Source organism: Rhynchophorus ferrugineus, unplaced genomic scaffold (genome assembly GCF_030347505.1).
Source record: "Rhynchophorus ferrugineus isolate W39M unplaced genomic scaffold, kcgeb_rfMv2 rfM7, whole genome shotgun sequence".
Taxonomy (NCBI): Eukaryota; Metazoa; Arthropoda; class Insecta; order Coleoptera; family Curculionidae; genus Rhynchophorus; species Rhynchophorus ferrugineus.
Window position 1 is genome coordinate 34,800,283 of NW_027472586.1, and position 19,301 is coordinate 34,819,583.

General features: G+C 33.7%; 1 protein-coding gene across 14 annotated transcripts in view; it reads right to left on the bottom strand.

Moving 5' to 3' along the window:
* milt (trafficking kinesin-binding protein milt) overlaps positions 1-19,301 on the bottom strand; it is a 120,404-nt gene that overhangs the window by 27,935 nt on the left and 73,168 nt on the right. For 11 of the 14 annotated variants that reach the window (XM_076410649.1, XM_076410651.1, XM_076410653.1 and 8 more), the window contains one exon: positions 17,675-17,779. Coding sequence is in view for 4 of the 14 variants with exons in the window: in XM_076410646.1 (XP_076266761.1) it covers positions 17,675-17,779 (105 nt within the window). In the remaining 10 variants the exon portion in view is untranslated. Of the gene's footprint in view, positions 1-414; positions 440-1,997; positions 2,137-12,170; positions 12,376-17,674; positions 17,780-19,301 lie in introns of those variants that run through there. The other 3 variants (XM_076410657.1, XM_076410658.1, XM_076410659.1) reach the window with 3 other exon arrangements.

Genomic DNA, 19,301 nt, shown 5'->3' on the forward strand with positions numbered 1-19,301 from the left:
TTGTTATTCTCTAATCCTCATTTTAGTTGTTCTAACTAAATAATAATCGATTTCAATAAGATAAATTTTTATATTGAACCTAAATTGTAATATTTGCTCTAAGATATCTGCTTGCTCTTATGCACCAAAATTGAACTCTCCTTGCTGTAAGTAAATTAAAATTAAATGACATAATTGATATAAATAAACAAAAACCACCCTAACACAAGCAGAACGATGTCCTCTTTCGATTATCACTTGTTTAAGTTTAATTAAGTGACGGACAATACAGCTAAAAATAATAATGGACACAGTTTTTACGATGGGGCTTTGAAATACAATGAAAACCTCGGAATTAATTGTATTCCTTTTAAAAACTTGTTGTAATTTATATGATAGGCACTTTAAATATTTGGCGAGTGACTGCTTCGTTACCTTGATAATCTTACGAGAAATCGGCACTATGCACAATGATTTAGATCATCCAGTACACTCGTCGTCAACTAAAAGCCTACAGCAGCAAAAGAACACACCAGGAAGGGTGTTGGGACAAGACTTAAACATATTTTCTATTACGTATTTCAAATATATTCTAGAATAGTGCTTTTTAATTCGAATTTTAATTAAAGCAAAACGTATATTTTGCTCAGCTCTGGTTACAGTATAAAGTGGAAAAGAGTTAAGGAAGACTTTGGAAGGGTTGTACTGTATAATTTATTGATATTCAAAAGAAATTTAAAATGGAAGAAAGCGATGACAATCTGATAATGAAAAACAGTATTTGAAATGTTTTGCAGTAACTATCATCTGCAATACCTTGGTTCTCACAAATTTCCTGGTAAAGATTTGGGAAACAAAGGTACTCTATCGGTAAAAATGTATAAGTATTACTTTGAGCCCTAAAGAAGAAACAAAAACCACCCTAACATAAGCAGAACGATGTCATCTTTCAAATATCACTTGTTTTAGTTAAGGACAAGACAGCTAAAAATACTAATGGACACAGTTTTTTGCAATGGGGCTTTGAAATACAGTTAAAACATCAGAATTAAATCGCATTCCTTCCAAAAACTCGTCGTAATTTATATGATAGGTATTCTTTAAACAAATATTTGGCGAGACTGACTGCTTCATTACCTTGATAATCTTACGAGAAATCGGCACTATGCACAATGATTTAGATCATCCAGTACACTCGTCGTCAACTAAAAGCCTACAGCAGCAAAAGAACACACCAGGAAGGGTGTTGGGACAAGACTTAAACATATTTTCTATTACGTATTTCAAATATATTCTAGAATAGTGCTTTTTAATTCGAATTTTAATTAAAGCAAAACGTATATTTTGCTCAGCTCTGGTTACAGTATAAAGTGGAAAAGAGTTAAGGAAGACTTTGGAAGGGTTGTACTGTATAATTTATTGATATTCAAAAGAAATTTAAAATGGAAGAAAGCGATGACAATCTGATAATGAAAAACAGTATTTGAAATGTTTTGCAGTAACTATCATCTGCAATACCTTGGTTCTCACAAATTTCCTGGTAAAGATTTGGGAAACAAAGGTACTCTATCGGTAAAAATGTATAAGTATTACTTTGAGCCCTAAAGAAGAAACAAAAACCACCCTAACACAAGCAGAACGATGACATCTTTCAAATATCATTTGTTTTAGTTAAGGACAAGACATCTTTTAGTTAAGGACAAGACAAGACAGCTAAAAATACTAATGGACACAGTTTTTTGCAATGGGGCTTTGAAATACAGTTAAAACATCAGAATTAAATCGCATTCCTTCCAAAAACTCGTCGTAATTTATATGATAGGTATTCTAAATGTTTATTGAAATTAGGATTAGATAAATTAAACAAATATTTGGGTTGTAAAAAACACGGCGTTTCCAGCAAAGTGAGATTGTTTGAACCTGATGACGTAGCGGACAAGAAAAATAATTTCAAGATGGTCCCCCGTAGAATTCCGTGAATACAAATGTTTTTTATGTCAGACTGACTGCTTCATTACCTTGATAATCTTACGAGAAATCGGCACTATACACAATTATTTAGATCGTCCAGTGCACTCGTCATCAACTAGAAGCCTGCAGCAGCAAAAGAACACACCATGGAGGGTCAGCACGAGTTGTACCGCGACGAAAGACACCTGAAATCGATCGGAATTGTTTTTTGAACGGGCGACGTTCATGATCACGTGAGCGAGACACGGGTACGAGGCGGCGCGGCTTCCGAGATGGTGGGTACCGATCGACTAGCGGGTACTGCACGCCGAACGTACGAAAAATCGCACCGTTTCGGATCGAACCACGACCTAACCGTTCAGGGTGGGACCATGAATGGAATAGCTGGATAGTGTACAGGGTTCGATCGAAATTATCTCAGATAGGAGTATGCTTGGAGATATTTGTACCGGTATTTTCTTCTCCCGCATTTGATGTTAACCATATTTTAAAAGCGTGTTTTATTTGTTTATATTTTTAGTTGGTATTTTTTTGCCATAACACAGACGAAGATATGTACCATTCAAGGAAATCGTAAATCTTTTCGAACAAGTATGGTATTTAGAATTCTACCTCGTACTTCGATATTTTAGACATTTTAATTTTCGATCGTTTATGTTTTTTTTAAAGAGGTTGAACGATAATGTAAAGGAACTAGGCGGGTTTGACGCTTCTTTTTAATTGTAGAGTTTGTTGCCTTAGCGAATACTTAGCAATTACCATGAATTGCAACATTGTTTGTTTCTTCGGGGGCTCTATTTACTACATATGATATATTAACGGGTTCAAGGGACGTTAAAATGAAGCTCTATGAAGAGTTCATTTGTAAAGACGCGATGTTCAGAGCACGTACATTTTCTTATTTAGTTTATTTTACTGTGTTTTGTACCGCCCAAGCTGAGTTTCATTAAATGGTGAGTTTGTTTACAGAGCATTTCAGTTTTCCCTTTTTAATTCCCATTTATTATTTTATATTTATTAGTCTTTTTTACATATTTTAAATTTTCCTTTTACCAACTATGGGTTTATCTGGACTGGACCTACTATTTAACGTGGGCTCCGAACTACGGTCCTCGGCATTAAGCCTACCGACTGGCGAGTGATCAACTTAGAAGTCATCCCAGAAGACATCCGGTCTTTTCCAGCCTGGTTACTGGTGTGATTGGGATCATTTTCCTTGTCGGACTCTTGCCTAGGACAATCACAAACATAAATTTACGACCATGCCCCAGCAGGATTCGAATTCGCGACAATCGTAATAGTAGAACGATATATATATATATATATATATATATATATATATATATATATATATATATATATATATATATACTAGCGACCCGCCCCGGCTTCGCACGGGTGCAATGCTGATACTAAATTAAATACACTACAGAAAAAATATGAACGTTGTATATAAAAACATAGCGGCCCGCTCCGACTTTGCACGGGCATAAAATATATATGCCTATGTCACTCAATGAAAACATGATTAAAATCGATCCAGTATTTTTGGTTCATTCATTACTGCCCTTGGCCTGCACGCATTCAATTTGGAGTAAAACAGTTCCTCTTCCCCTATACTTACTATGAAGATTTCCTGCTATCTTTGGAATATCTAAATTCATACAATTTTTATTACATTACACATTTTTAAACACAAATTTTAAATTTGTAATATCTCCGAAAATATTTGTTTAATTTACATGCTGTAAGGAACCATATTGATCTATATTAATTGCACACTGTATTTAAGGTACTTAATTCGATAAGGATTAATGCCGTATTGCTTAAAATAGCTTCGTAAATAAGCCATTTTCTCACGTAAAAAGTAAACAATAAAAATGGTTAATGTGGGTTATCCCTAAAAGATAAACATATACCATCGCGGACTTTTTTGTAGACCTTTTTATGGTGTACAATACTGTAGTACATTAATTTGATCTAACTCGTAGGGTTAGGCAGCGTTTTTGCTAATTGCTAAATAAGCCTAAAAAAATAGGTTAATTTACGACATCACGTTAGAAACCTCTAAAATTAGCAATGTTGCCTTAGTATAATATGCATGTATTATACATATAAACCTTCCTCTTGAATCTATCTATTGAAAAAAACCGCATCAAAATCCGTTGCGTAGTTTTAAAGATTTAAGCGCACATAGGGATATAGGGACAGAAAAGGCGACTTTGTTTTATACTATGTAGTGATATATTATTAAAGACTGAAACATATTTCTTGTTATTAATTTTAAGTTTGATTATTTTTAGTGAGCTCTTTATTTATTTTTGATACCGGTTCAATTTTTTTTGTTAAAAATATGTTTTAAAGTATTGTCCATCGATCAAATATATTTCCGATCTTCGTTCAAGCTCGAGCTTTATACATCTATTAATAAAAAAATATATATTTTTTTAACTTCAGTCATGAACCAGTCACCAGTTACCATGACCACGGCGAGATAATTTTATTTTGGAGAGGTCATTTGTCGTATTTAACAAATACTTTTGTATAATTTGAAACCCACCCAAGCTTTTAAGCGAAAAAAAGAAGTGCAAAAAATATTTGCTCGTCCCAATACAACTGTTTCTCGCGTGTAAACGCGAAAAATTTGCGCCTTAACAAATTTATGACCTCTACAAGTTCGGAACGGCGTTAAACGTTAACGTGAAAAACCAACAGAATGCTCATCACGGTTATATTTAGTCTCATCCAGTCGTGCACTTGCAAATTAACAACCAGCCGGTCTAGAGAGCAAAGCAAACTGAGAATATTTTTTAGTATTCCATTAAAAACAAACCGCAAATACCTTGAACATTACATAATCGAAAATATGAAAATTAAAATTAAAACGGCGACTGTACAAATTTATACGATGACTTTTAGAAGACGACTTTAACGCGACGACATTTTTTACTTGATGAAATTATTGATTATAAAGGTTGACACGATTTCAAGTTGTTTAATATATTTATTAATTATATCTTACATTAGATATTCTTAGTACAATCATAATTTATAAATTAATTTATTACTACTGTTCTGTTGTATTTTTTTTTTGTATATTTTAAAGTCTCCTTTTGCCAACTAGTGGTTTATCTCGACTGGACCTACAGTTTAACTTGTTTTATTATATATATATATATATATATATATATATATAAAGTCCCCTTTTACCAACTATGGGTTTATCTGGACTGGACCTAGTAAACGTGGGCTCCGAACCACAGTCCTCGACATTACGCCCACCGACTGACGAGTGACCAACTTAGAAATCATCCCAGAAAACATCCGGTCTTACCCAGCCTGGTTACTGGCGTGACTGGGATCATTTTCCTTATCGGATTTTGCACTGTTGTCTAGGACAATCACAAATATAAATTTACGACCATGCCCCAGCACGATTCGAAATCGCGACAATCGCAACAATAGGACGACCGTCCTGGCGCCTTTACCACTGAGCCAACCAAGTCGGCTTCTGTTGTATTTACATCGATATACAAGCACGGAGTCAATAAATCTTCTGATTTCCTGCGAGTTGCCCGATAACTGTATTGCTTAAATGTGGCTATGATTTAATAAACTTATTTCATGATTTTGTAGGGTAAAATGATGTGGCTCGGTGAATGGAGGTAAAACGAAATGAAACAGTGGTGTTTACATGATGTGGCCGTTATTTATTGACAATATAAAAAAATGTGAAAATACAAATAAATAAAATGGATGGCAGCGGAGTTACCTGTTGACGAGGCTTGGGCAGTCGATGGTGGCACGTCTAAACCAAAGGAGGGTTGAGCACTGAATGACCGAAATACCCTTCAATCACATCCCAGATAAACGTCTCGGGGTTGCCGCCAGCTATTCGTTGTCGGGTTCCAGTTGGCACCCCGCCCGTGTTCAACATCTGGGATTATATTTCTGGGTATTTTGTAGACCGTTATTCCACGATGTAAAATTCGACATGCTCAAGATCGCTACAATTTAATGCCAAAAACTTCGTAAATTCAGATGATTTAGATTTAGATTAATCGTAGAGCTTTGTTTGGGCAGCGTTGGATTACTAGTTGGTTTGATGTTTTTGTGCAAATCCATATTTGCACTCCATCTCCAAATTAGTTTTTTGATTGATTGATAAAACAGTATCTCTGTTTTTGAGTCAAGCTGAGAGTATATTCCGACTGAACGGCTTGATTTTGAGTCTGATCTGCTCTGGTTTTTGTTTTCAATGTAACCCACCATCAATATAGCTACCGAAGTATTTAGCTGATACTACTTGAGGATCCGTCAAGTGATATAATTAGGTGTTTGTTACTTCACCACAACACAAAATTAACATGGAAATATTTGGAGCTATTCAGCTGTTTCTTCCAGTCTCTAGTCGATTTGTAGATCTTGTACTTGACTGTCACTTGTACATTTTCTACATCCTTAGACAGATATTTCTGTTGGCATAATAACTGGGATGTCAGCAAATGTCCCAAGTACCGTTTCTTTTATTACTGGGATATCAACAGCGTAAATTAGATACAGGATGGCAGTAATTCCGCTATAGCAATTTGCTCATATTGTAGATTAATCCCAAATGCCATACCCAGTTAAAAGGTTGTGAGATATCCAGGAATATTGCAGAACAATATTTTTTTCCTTCAAATATCTTCTCAACACTCGTTGTTACTCTGTGAACTTGGTCGATTGTTGAGTGGTTATTTCGAAATTTAAAAAGGAAATCTGGTATTTTTTATGAATAGTTTAATGCGTTTCATCAGCAGTTTTTCAAATAAGTTTAATATGTTGTTAAATGTTTAAAGAAATGCTTGTCTGTATTTTCACCAGCGATAACAATTTTTCATTTAATTTTATTGAGTTATTTAGTGTTGTTTTCAGTGTGAAATGTATCAATATAGATGAAAGATAATAAACTTTGCACTAACTGTACATTTTCTTACCTCTTCTGACAATTATAAGGATAAGGAATTATAAGGATTCTCCCATGTACTAAATAAACTAGATGACAGGCAACAACAATAAAACGTGACCTATAAATGACCATCAGTTATGACCATGATGCATACAATGACCGTCAATCTGGCAGAGAGTCCCAGACATACCCTCATAAAGTTATAAAAGTGACGATATAATAAAAACGGTATTTCGAGATAAAAATTTCAAACTGACCTGAAAAAAATTTCTGACAACCTAAACAAATATTTTCTACAACATCCACACCAACACGAAATATTCATAGCCATAAAGCCTTACTATGAATATGGTGTGATCAGCAAAGTATAGAGTAGTATGCTTTATTAAAATCGATTGAGGCGATTCTTCTTCGCCTGTGTTGCTACTGAAATATTTAGAGAAAAAAAGCTATTCACGAGATGTGCAACCTCTCAAGGAAAAGAGCATCACTCGTAACAGCATATTGTAAAGAAGTGGTTAGATTATATAAAATAATGACTTTGATAATGATACAATTTTTTATTGAAATTGAAATGCTTTGATTTTAATTTATAACGCCTAAAAGTTTTAAAAGTAAAGAAAAGCTGTTTTCAACTGACTGACTTCTATCTAAATTGACACGCTGAAAATGAAAATAATATGAAAAATTGTTAAGACGTCTGGATTTTCTGCAAAATATAAAATTATTATAACGATACGGTATTTTTTAATTTCCAATTATCATAAAAATAATTTTTTATACTAGATACCATACTAGGATAGTAGATACCTAATAAATCACTGGACCAAGAAGAGAAGAGTCCGCCGAGCGAACTTAAGGTTAAGGGTAAAAAGAACATCTTCACAGTGTTTTTATCAGTGCTGCACCTAAAGTTAGGATTGATGAAGCAACTTAGAAAAGCACCTCCCAAAGATGGATATTGTTTCAAATATATAGTACATTGTATAGCAAAAGAAGAGTGAAGAGCAAGGTGAACGATTTCACCAGGACATTAAAGAGATACGGAAAAGATACCAAGAAAAATGGAGTATCCCAGTGATATTGGACACTTCAGATAGACCTAGTGAACGTATATTAGATAAAAAAAAACATTGGTATGGTTAATGGTTTGTAAATTAAATAGTATTTACCAAGTTTATTATCTGTTATACTAATGTAACAATGCCTTCAACATAATTATCCAAATTGTCAAGAAAAGTATCATCCTATGACAAAAAAGGAAGTCATTTTCTGATTCAGCACACCCAAAAACATAAAAATTACGTCACAAAACCTGAACAGCTCTTAGAATGTATTTACAGACTAGTGTAATTATTTGCTGATTTTATTGCTAACATTGTTTCAAATATATAGTACATTATATAGCAAAAGAAGAGTGAAGAGCAAGGTGAACGATTTCACCAGGACACTAAAGAGATACAGAAAAGATGCCAAGAAAAATGGAGCATCCCAGTGATATTGGACACTTCAGATAGACCTAGTGAACGTATATTAGATAAAAAAAACATTGGTATGGTTAATGGTTTGTAAATTAAATAGTATTTACCAAGTTTATTATCTGTTATACTAATGTAACAATGCCTTCAACATAATTATCCAAATTGTCAAGAAAAGTATCATCCTATGACAAAAAAGGAAGTCATTTTCTGATTCAGCACACCCAAAAACATAAAAATTACGTCACAAAACCTGAACAGCTCTTAGAATGTATTTACAGACTAGTGTAATTAATTGCTGATTTTATTGCTGACATTGTTTCAAATATATAGTACATTATATAGCAAAAGAAGAGTGAAGAGCAAGGTGAACGATTTCACCAGGACACTAAAGAGATACAGAAAAGATGCCAAGAAAAATGGAGCATCCCAGTGATATTGGACACTTCAGATAGACCTAGTGAACGTATATTAGATAAAAAAAAACATTGGTATGGTTAATGGTTTGTAAATTAAATAGTATTTACCAAGTTTATTATCTGTTATACTAATGTAACAATGCCTTCAACATAATTATCCAAATTGTCAAGAAAAGTATCATCCTATGACAAAAAAGGAAGTCATTTTCTGATTCAGCACACCCAAAAACGTAAAAATTACGTCACAAAACCTGAACAGCTCTTAGAATGTATTTACAAACTAGTGTAATTAATTGCTGATTTTATTGCTGACATTGTTTCAAATATATAGTACATTATATAGCAAAAGAAGAGTGAAGAGCAAGGTGAACGATTTCACCAGGACACTAAAGAGATACAGAAAAGATGCCAAGAAAAATGGGGCATCCCAGTGATATTGGACACTTCAGATAGACCTAGTGAACGTATATTAGATAAAAAAAACATTGGTATGGTTAATGGTTTGTAAATTAAATAGTATTTACCAAGTTTATTATCTGTTATACTAATGTAACAATGCCTTCAACATAATTATCCAAATTGTCAAGAAAAGTATCGTCCTATGACAAAAAAGGAAGTCATTTTCTGATTCAGCACACCCAAAAACATAAAAATTACGGCACAAAACCTGAACAGCTCTTAGAATGTATTTACAGACTAGTGTAATTCATTGCTGATTTTATGGTATTTTATTTAATCTAATCATCCGCAAAAACCGATAAAATAGGACGTATATGATTAAAATACATAAAGCAATAATAGATATTAAAATAAACTACAACTTTGCAATTATAGGTCGTTATTTAACAATTAATAACAAATTACATATCCAGCAAATCAGTTTGGAATAAAATTCACGTATAATGAAACAGCTTGAAGTTATCTGTGAATCACATAATAATTTCGTGGTTTAGCACGTGACTTATTAATGAAAAATTATCTTTTAATTTATCTGTTAAAATCAATTATTTATTGTCTGGTTTTTAAAATAATTATTTTACGAAACTAAGCAGTATTCCAACAGTGTTTAAGTGTCACGTATGTTATATTAATACTGTTATCAATTATGTTTGAGTAGAACTAACTATCATTTATATGCGATAATACAACATTTGGATTAGAATATACGTAATTTAATTTTAAACATATACGCACAGCTAGTTATAAATCAGTTTTGGAAAAAGTCGTGATGATTTTTGTTATTAACTAGTTTTTCTATATGAGGGTTGCTATTTAAATTGTAAGCCTAATAATTTAACAGGTCAATTGAAAAGTCCCCGGCCTACCATAGTAAAACACCTTCTTTTGCCAAAATTAGTTTTTTTTATTCAACATAATTCTCTTCAAGGGTGATAAACTGATTATAGCGACCTTCCAACTTTTCGATACCACTTTTGTAGTACGATTTGACCTTTGCTTCAAAATAGGCCTCAGTTTCGGCGATCACCTCTTCATTCGACGAAAATTTCTTCCCAGCGAGCATTCTTTTGAGATCCAAGAACAGGAAATACTCGCTGGGAGCCAGATCTGGTAAATATGGTGGATGAGGAAGTAATTCGAAGCCCAATTCTTGGATTTTTGCCATCTTTTTCACTGACTTGCAACACGGTGCATTGTCTTGTTGAAGCAGCACTTTCTTTTTCTTCAAATGCGGCCGTTTTCCAGCGATTTCGTCCTTCGAACGGCCGAATTACGCTATGTAATAGTCGCTGTTGATGGTCCTTCCTTTTTCAAGGTAGTCAATGAACATTATTCCATGCGCATCCCAAAATACAGACGCCATAACCTTGCCAGCCGACTGTTGCATTTTCCCACGCTTTGGAGCTGGTTCATCGTTCTTCAGAGTGAAATGATGGAGCCATGTTTCATCCATTGTCACATATCGACGCAAAAACTCGGGTTAATTACGCTTGATAATCTTCAAACACTGCTCCGAATCATCAACTAGTCGTTGATTTTGGTCAAAAGTGAGCTCGCGCGGCACCCACTTTGCACAGAGGTTTCTCATACCCAAATATTCGAGAATGATATGATGTACACGTTCAGTTGATATCTTTAAAGTGTCTGCTATTTCATTCAATTTCAATTTACGGTCATTCAAAATTCATTTTATGAATTTTTTAAATGTTTTCGTCGATAACAACCTCTTTTGGGCGTCCAATGCGTTCACCGTCTTCGGTGCTCATTTCACCACGTCTAAACTTAGCATACCAATCCTTGGTTGATGATTGATTGTCCTGGGACAGTGTCCGGAACTAAGCTATATGTTACATAATCAAGATGGCGCGCAATCAAAATAGTAGCGGGACTTTTGCCCCATCTTTTGTCTGGGGACGAGATATTTGCAGGATGGCTGACTGTAAGCTGATTTGTTTGTACAAATCCCTCCCACCTTTTTTTATTACTCTTAGCGGTTCAACAATCTGCCCAGTGAGCAATAACATTTTTTTATGATTATATTAGATACATAACATGACATATAGAAAATCACTTTGTTAAGTGATCTGATCTGTGTAAAATATTTTAATTAGTTAGTCTTATTATGAATGTTATTCTAAAGTCCCATACCCAATTCCAATGGTGTTACACGTCTTTTAGCTCAATAACGAGCACATTGGGGTAGACTAAAACTCCTTTGAAGCACATGACACAAACGCTTAGAAGCAGCAGATATTTAACATCCTCAGCTTGGTGAAGTTGACAATTATTGATATTCATTGGTTGTTTCATTTGCTTTAATACGCCACGTCAGCCGCAGTTGTATTTTACCAAGGTGTGTTCGGAGGTTCTTTGTATGCTGTTATTGGATCTTAGGGAGATGCAGAGATGGCTGTGTCATCTGAATATGTCCCCACGGTAGGAATTGTTGTGATTAGTACACTGATTTGTGGAACTCCTGAATATTTTGGATGTAATTCAATGAGTTCGTCGTCTTCTTTATAATGAAATGTCTACGTGTGAAACTGGAAAGACGCAGTTTTACCACGACCCTCACAAAAATCTCAACGCAAGAACACACACCAAAGAAGAAGAGATAAAGATCCACAGTTAATATTTTCGATAGCACTGAATCTTCAATATCTGTAGATTTAAGAAGGACGAAGATGTCCTCACTGGACAAAGAAAATATTATGGTCGCAATTCAGAATTACTCCTAGAAATGGTTAGACCGGGAACCGAAACTCTGACATTAAAGAAAACACACAAAATTTGGGAATACTTATACAACGACACAAAATAATTCCACTTAATCATCAAAACCCAACAATAGAGATAATTTGAAGTGACATAATTGTAATCACGCCAAAAGGAAAACAAAACAAAAAAACTTACGTTATCGTTTCATTGTTTTCAGATAATTCCTAAATAGAACATTATCAGCTAGTTTGTTTGTTTTCGTCCACTCGAATTCCGACAACAATCTGAATAGTAGCCGTCGCTTTTCGCGGATATTCATTTGTTTTCGAGTATGATTGTCGTCGTGGATAATTTACGCGCGAGAGGAACGGACGTGCCTTTCGGAATGTAGAGCGTTTGTGGCTGGAATCGGTTTCGGCGCTCATGTAGGTCAAGCTCGCCTAAATTTGGCAAGTGATTCCAAACAGTGCGACGAAAATACTGTCACGAAATCAACTACAAGGGATCTGATAAAAGTATGGATCGATGTTGTATCAAAAGAGACCTTCTTTCAGAGAAAGAAAGATATTCTCTCTTTTCTCTAACTGGACTGCAAAAATTAAGCCTTACGAGATTTTCATTGGTTTTTATTAAACATGCGAGATTCGTTTAAATATTATAGAGAGGGAATAATTGACGGAACAATCACGTGGTTTAAAGAGTCTCATGAAAACGACGGTAAAAGGACCCCACCATGAATGTTGATTAGCCAGAACTGCTCATGCGCATTTATTTTCAACCAGTTGGACAGATTTCACTGCCACGCGTTGTTTACAAAAATTTTGGTTAGAATGTAATTTTTTAAGGTTAATTTTAATTTTACAAAAGTTTGTTGAAGTAATACAATTATTTATTATTTAATAATGAAAATTAACTGCTAACAATGTGAAAAAATATTAGTTTTTAGTTAAATTGTTTTAGTTACGGCAACAAGGCTACAAAGGTTATTATGTTCATGGCATGTTTTAAACAACATTCCCGTAAAAAGGAAAATAAAAAACCTGGAACTTAGAGCGCAAATGAAGGAAAAAAAGACAAAAATTATTATTGAAACATACTAAACGAAATTTATGCAACTGGCGGATGTGTACATTACAAAATCACGAAGTTCAATTTTTAACTTATTTTTGCAAGTATGTGGTACTACTATATGAACAATTACTTTATGGTTACATTATTTTTGCAGGTAGTAATTATCAGATGAGACAGGATACAAATGTGGTGGGCTCATTGGTTCCAAAAAAAAACGCTGCAATCAACACAAAAATAAGAAAAGTAAAAAAGTTTTTAGTAGTTCTTGAACAAACTCGTAATAATTAATGCTAGGAAATAGTTGAAAAACTATAAGACTCATTAGTTGATTTGATATCGAACGACCAAATGTTAATAATTATCAAGATGGTATAATTAGCAAAGCCCATGAGAAAACTCACAAAAGATAAGTACATAATCCAGACAATTTTGCAGCATTCAGGCAAATCTGAAGTAAAATATTAGGATAAAAAATGTGTTACAGTATACTATGTCAAAATAAATATTTTATTTATGTCATTTATGAGTGTGCATCTTAATTAATCCAATAATTGTGCAATAAAATTTGCATATATATGTATATATATATATATATATATATATATATATATATATATATATATATATATGTATATATATATGTATATATATATATATATATATATATATATATATATATATATATATATATATATATATAAACCGAAAGAAGTAATAAAGCACAAAGCTTCAAATCTTATGTTACTATATCTTATATTTATAATATCCTACATTCATTTAAACATCTACTACTTTGTTAATATTTTAAAATATCTTTACTATAATGTTCAAATAAATTCTGTTTTCATATTATTTAATATAAATATAACTATGTTCCATAGCAATCAACAAAATTATAACATTTTACTAATAATTCATACCTTATATACTTATTTTCGAATTATCTGCCGCTATTTTTCTTTATCACTACATAGTATAAAACAAAGTCGCCTTTTCTGTCCCTATATCCCTATGTGCGCTTAAATCTTTAAAACTACGCAACGGATTTTGATGCGGTTTTTTTCAATAGATAGAGTGATTCAAGAGGAAGGTTTATATGTATAATACATGCATAATATACTAAGGCAACATTGCTAATTTTAGAGGTTTCTAACGTGATGTCGTAAATTAACCTATTTTTTTAGGCTTATTTAGCAATTAGCAAAAACGCTGCCTAACCCTACGAGTTAGATCAAATTAATGTACTACAGTATTGTACACCATAAAAAGGTCTACAAAAAAGTCCGCGATGGTATATGTTTATCTTTTAGGGATAACCCACATTAACTATTTTTATTGTTTACTTTTTACGTGAGAAAATGGCTTATTTACGAAGCTATTTTAAGCAATACGGCATTAATCCTTATCGAATTAAGTACCTTAAATACAGTGTGCAATTAATATAGATCAATATGGTTCCTTACAGGATGTAAATTAAACAAATATTTTCGGAGATATTACAAATTTAAAATTTTCGTTTAAAAATGTGTAATGTAATAAAAATTGTATGAATTTAGATATTCCAAAGATAGCAGGAAATCTTCATAGTAAGTATAGGGGAAGAGGAATTGTTTTACTCCAAATTTAATGCGTGCAGGCCAAGGGCAGTAATGAATGAACCAAAAATACTGGATCGATTTTAATCATGTTTTCATTGAGTGACATAGGCATATATATTTTATGCCCGTGCAAAGTCGGAGCGGGCCGCTATGTTTTTATATACAACGTTCATATTTTTTCTGTAGTGTATTTAATTTAGTATCAGCATTGCACCCGTGCGAAGCCGAGGCGGGTCGCTAGTTAAGTAATATATTGATTATATTACCTCAAAAAACATTTTGTAACCTAAACATTAATTCCTAACCACAACTGTCGTAAACAACAACGCGTAGCTGTGAAATCGGTCAAGTTAGTTTAGACTAAATGCCCATGAGAAGCTTTGGTCGATCAACAAACACGTTGGGGTCCCTTCTGTCATCTGTCATCTGTCAAATGAGCACACAATACTACGTGACCATTACAATCATATGGCTGTAAGTGAATCGATATTCGGTAGACATCGGCACTTTCCGCATTATTTTGCGATGTTGCCGTTTTACAAACGACCAAGATGTAGAATCCAATGAACTACAGCAGTCATATTTGTTTTTACGCTAGCATCCGTAAAAACTCTAAAATTCTTTAATGTCTGTTTTTATATTTCAAGAAAAACATTTAAAATAAAACTAACGTCAATTTAATTTTTCGACACACTTAAAAAACACCTGTAGTAATTAAATTAGTATTTTATCCATACTCTTATTCATGGCCTAGTAAGTTCCTCGAAAATCAACGTATATATCCTTCAGAGTTAATTAAAAATAACAGACTTTTCATTAAACGAAAACTTAAATCAATTCATGCTAAAATGATATAAATTCATTAATTTAATGAATAAGATTTCTGAAAAATCGTGTATTGTGTGTTGAATTATAAGTCAATTGAAAAGTCCCTGGCCTGACAAATAGATGGCGCTACTAGAATTAAATCCCTATGTTTTTTAGTTAGACCTAACTCTCAAAAGATGCCTGTATAAATTTGATATTGTCGGATCATTAGTTTGTCAATTATAGCATTTTGAGTGAAGCAACTTTTGTTAAAGGAATTTGGCGTGTTGATAAAATTTTTTAAGGGGAAAATACAGTTGAAGCAAAAACTTGGCCTGATGCCGAGTTTCCAAACACTGCCCCAGGACAATCAACCGTCAAGGATTGGTATGCTAAGTTTAAACGTGGTAAAATGAGCACCGAACACGGTGAACGCTGTGACCGCCCAAAAGAGGTTGTTACCGACGAAAACATTAAAATAATCCACAAAATGATTTTGAACGACCGTAAATTGAAACTGAACGAAATAGCAGACACTCTAAAGATATTAACTGAACATGTACATCATATCATTTACGAATATTTATAGAGATATAGATATAGATATTTATAGAATATTTATATAGTATGAGAAAGCTCTGTGTAAAGAGGGTGCCGCGCGAGCTCACTTTTGACCAAAATGTTATTTGAAGCAATGTTTGAAGATGATCAAGCGTAATAAACCCGAGTTTTTGCGTCGATATGTGACAATGGGTGAAACATGGCTCCATGATTTCACTCCGAAGTTCAATCGACAGTCATCCGAGTGGACTGCACACGATGAACACGCTCCAAAGCGTGGGAAAACGCAACAGTCGGCTGGCACGGTTATGGCGTCTGTATTTTGAGATGGGCATGAAAGAATTTTCATTGACTACCTTGAAAAAGGAAGTACCGATTATTACATAGCGTTATTGGACCGTTTGTAACACGAAATCGCCGAAAAACGGTCGCATTTGAATAAAAAGAAAGTGCTGCTTCACCAAAACAATGCACCGTGTCATAAGTCAGTGAAAACGATGGCAAAAATCCATGAATTGGGCTTCGAATTGCTTCCTCATCCACCGTATTCCCAGATCCCCAGCGACTATTTCCCGTTCTCAGATCTCAAAAGAATGCTCGCTGGGAAGAAATTTTCGTCAAATGAAGAGGTGATTTGGTGAATTGAGACCCATTTTGAAGCAGACAAATCGTACTACAAAAATGTTATCGAAAAGTTGGAGGGTCGCTATCAGTGTATCACCCTTGAAGGGAATTATGTTAAATAAAAAAAACTAATTTTGCCAAAAAAAAATATGTTTTACTATGGTAGACCGGGGACTTTTTAATTTTAGACATGTTACATAGTAGAATCTAAAATACGTGTCATAGATAGGTTAAATAAGGTTTTTATTTATTTTTATTTAGTTATTACAACGATTATTATGTATAGACTTTACATTAAAATGTTAAAGTTAATTATTTTTCTCTTTTAGTGCCAGATATTTATTCAATAAATTACGCAATTATTTTAATCAATATTACAATGTGTGGGCCAAGTAAAGGTGCAATCCGTATGAGGAAAAATGGGAATAAAGAAACAATGATTGAAAATAAGGAGCGCTTCAGGCTCCGGGGTCTGCTACCTAGCCTCGGTTATTTAACAAATGTTTTAATTAAACAACAACAAAAAGTTGTCTCCGCCGGGAATCGAACCCGCAACCTCCTTTTGGGAGCTAAACGATTTATCCATTACACAATAGAAGCAACTGCCTACAATATCTCTACGAGATCTTATATTCTATAGATCTTATTTGCTTAAAAAGCAAACTGAATGGCTTTTACACTGAAGGACTTCCGATTTTCCGTCATTTGAGCTCAGAAATAACATTATACACAAATATCCGATTACTTTAGATTAAAAAAATGCGAAAAGTTTCTACGTGCCTTTGAAATTTCAGTTATTCCCTTGATTCCCTCCCTTTCCCCCATAGATCCTAATTTGGTCCCAAAACAATTTTAAAAATCGGTCCATAATTGACGAAGAAATCGGCGAACATACATTAATAAAATATATACAGCCGAACATAAAACCTGCTCCGTTTTCGACGTCGGTTAAAAAAGCACGAGAATGTCTTAGAATTAAAAAAAACTTAAAAATTAAGTACCCTATCATATTATGAGAATTACGAAAAAAAAACTTACCGCCGAACTTCGTTAGAGTATCAGCTCTCAAACGGTAGCGGGGTATCTGCTCCTCCAGGAGACTGATGATCTCTACTTCCGGAAGAGATTCACCACTGCACAGTTCTGAAACAAAAACCACCAGGTCAGTTTTCACGCGGCGGCATGATCCGAGCGCCGAACACCCGACGCTCTCATAACAATAACAAAAACAAACGCCGGCCGACCGGTCATAGCCACCTCTAACAAAATCCGCGGAACTCGTTCGCGACTCCTCTCCCCTCCGCGGTGCTGTTATCCGTAAGAATAGGGGAATACGGTAAAGGTAAAGTGGCTGATCGATGAATAAACCTGCGTTAATGAACATAACGTTTCTGTATTCTCGGTTAATTTTTCCCGATTAAGAAACATATGATAGGCGGACGTCTGATAACAACTCATTATACTACCGTCTTAAGTGTTGTCTACATTAATTTCCATATGGTGTTAAAACCTATGTTAGTGGTAAAGACTATTTTTTTTAAATAATATAACTGTTGAAAATATTGGATGCTTATGAAGGTTCTCCAGTTTCATTCAGAAAAACTATATTTGAATTCAACTTCATAATTGCATGACATAAAAATCAGAGCACCATTTTCTTCTGAAACACAATTCGCAAGTAAATAACAGAATTCGAGCTTTTATGATAATCTGGTCAAAAAGACTCCAGTACTTATTTATTTTCTTCCTCAGACTTGTATTATTGCATGGTAAAATTAAAATAATGGAATCATCAAAGAAAATACTTCATATAATACCGAGAATCGAAGTTTAAACAGTATATTTCACATGTATTTTTTTTAATTGTTTAAACAATGCACGACATAAATATCTTTACATTTCATAACAGAAGTAAATATTTGCACAGATGCGCTAAAATTATGAACAAATATTTATGTAATGATTATAAAACTAATGCAAAAAGTCTGTATTTCTACACTGTAGTATTCTTTTAATATAACGGTTTAGAGGCCCCTTTGGGTCTCCAATCTTAAGAAAAGAATATCTTATGAAGGGTTTACTTGCCAAACCAATAAAGCATTTTGATTAGCAAAAAAAAATAGATATTCTTCAATTTAACAAGAATCTGTTGAACAACCAAACCTAATTCTTAAATTTGATGGCTTTGATATTTGTGTGCAACGCATGGGCTGAAAAGTAACAGATAGATGGCGCTAGTTTTGGCAACTTTTTCAGTTTGCACTAACCTTCAAAAGAGAACTGTTAAACTTTCGTGATATTCTAATCATAAGTTTATGAGTTATTCGGCTAATAGTGACATTATTTTTGATATTTTCAAAACACTTGATCAAAAACAATTTCGTATCTTAATTTTACACTGTTTTTTGATGCGAATAAACACCGTTCAAGCGAAGCAATGGTTTGAAATGTGTTATAAGGACTCTGCTCCATCAGAAACAACAATAAAACATTGGCTTACTGACTTCAAACGTGGTCGTAGAGACACTGATGATGCAGAACGCAGTGGACGTCTAAATGAGGTGGTAACATCAGAAAACATTTTAAAAAAAACACAAAATCGTTTTGAATGATCGAAAAGTGAAGTTGCATGAGTTAGCTAACATCGTAAAGATATCAAATGAAC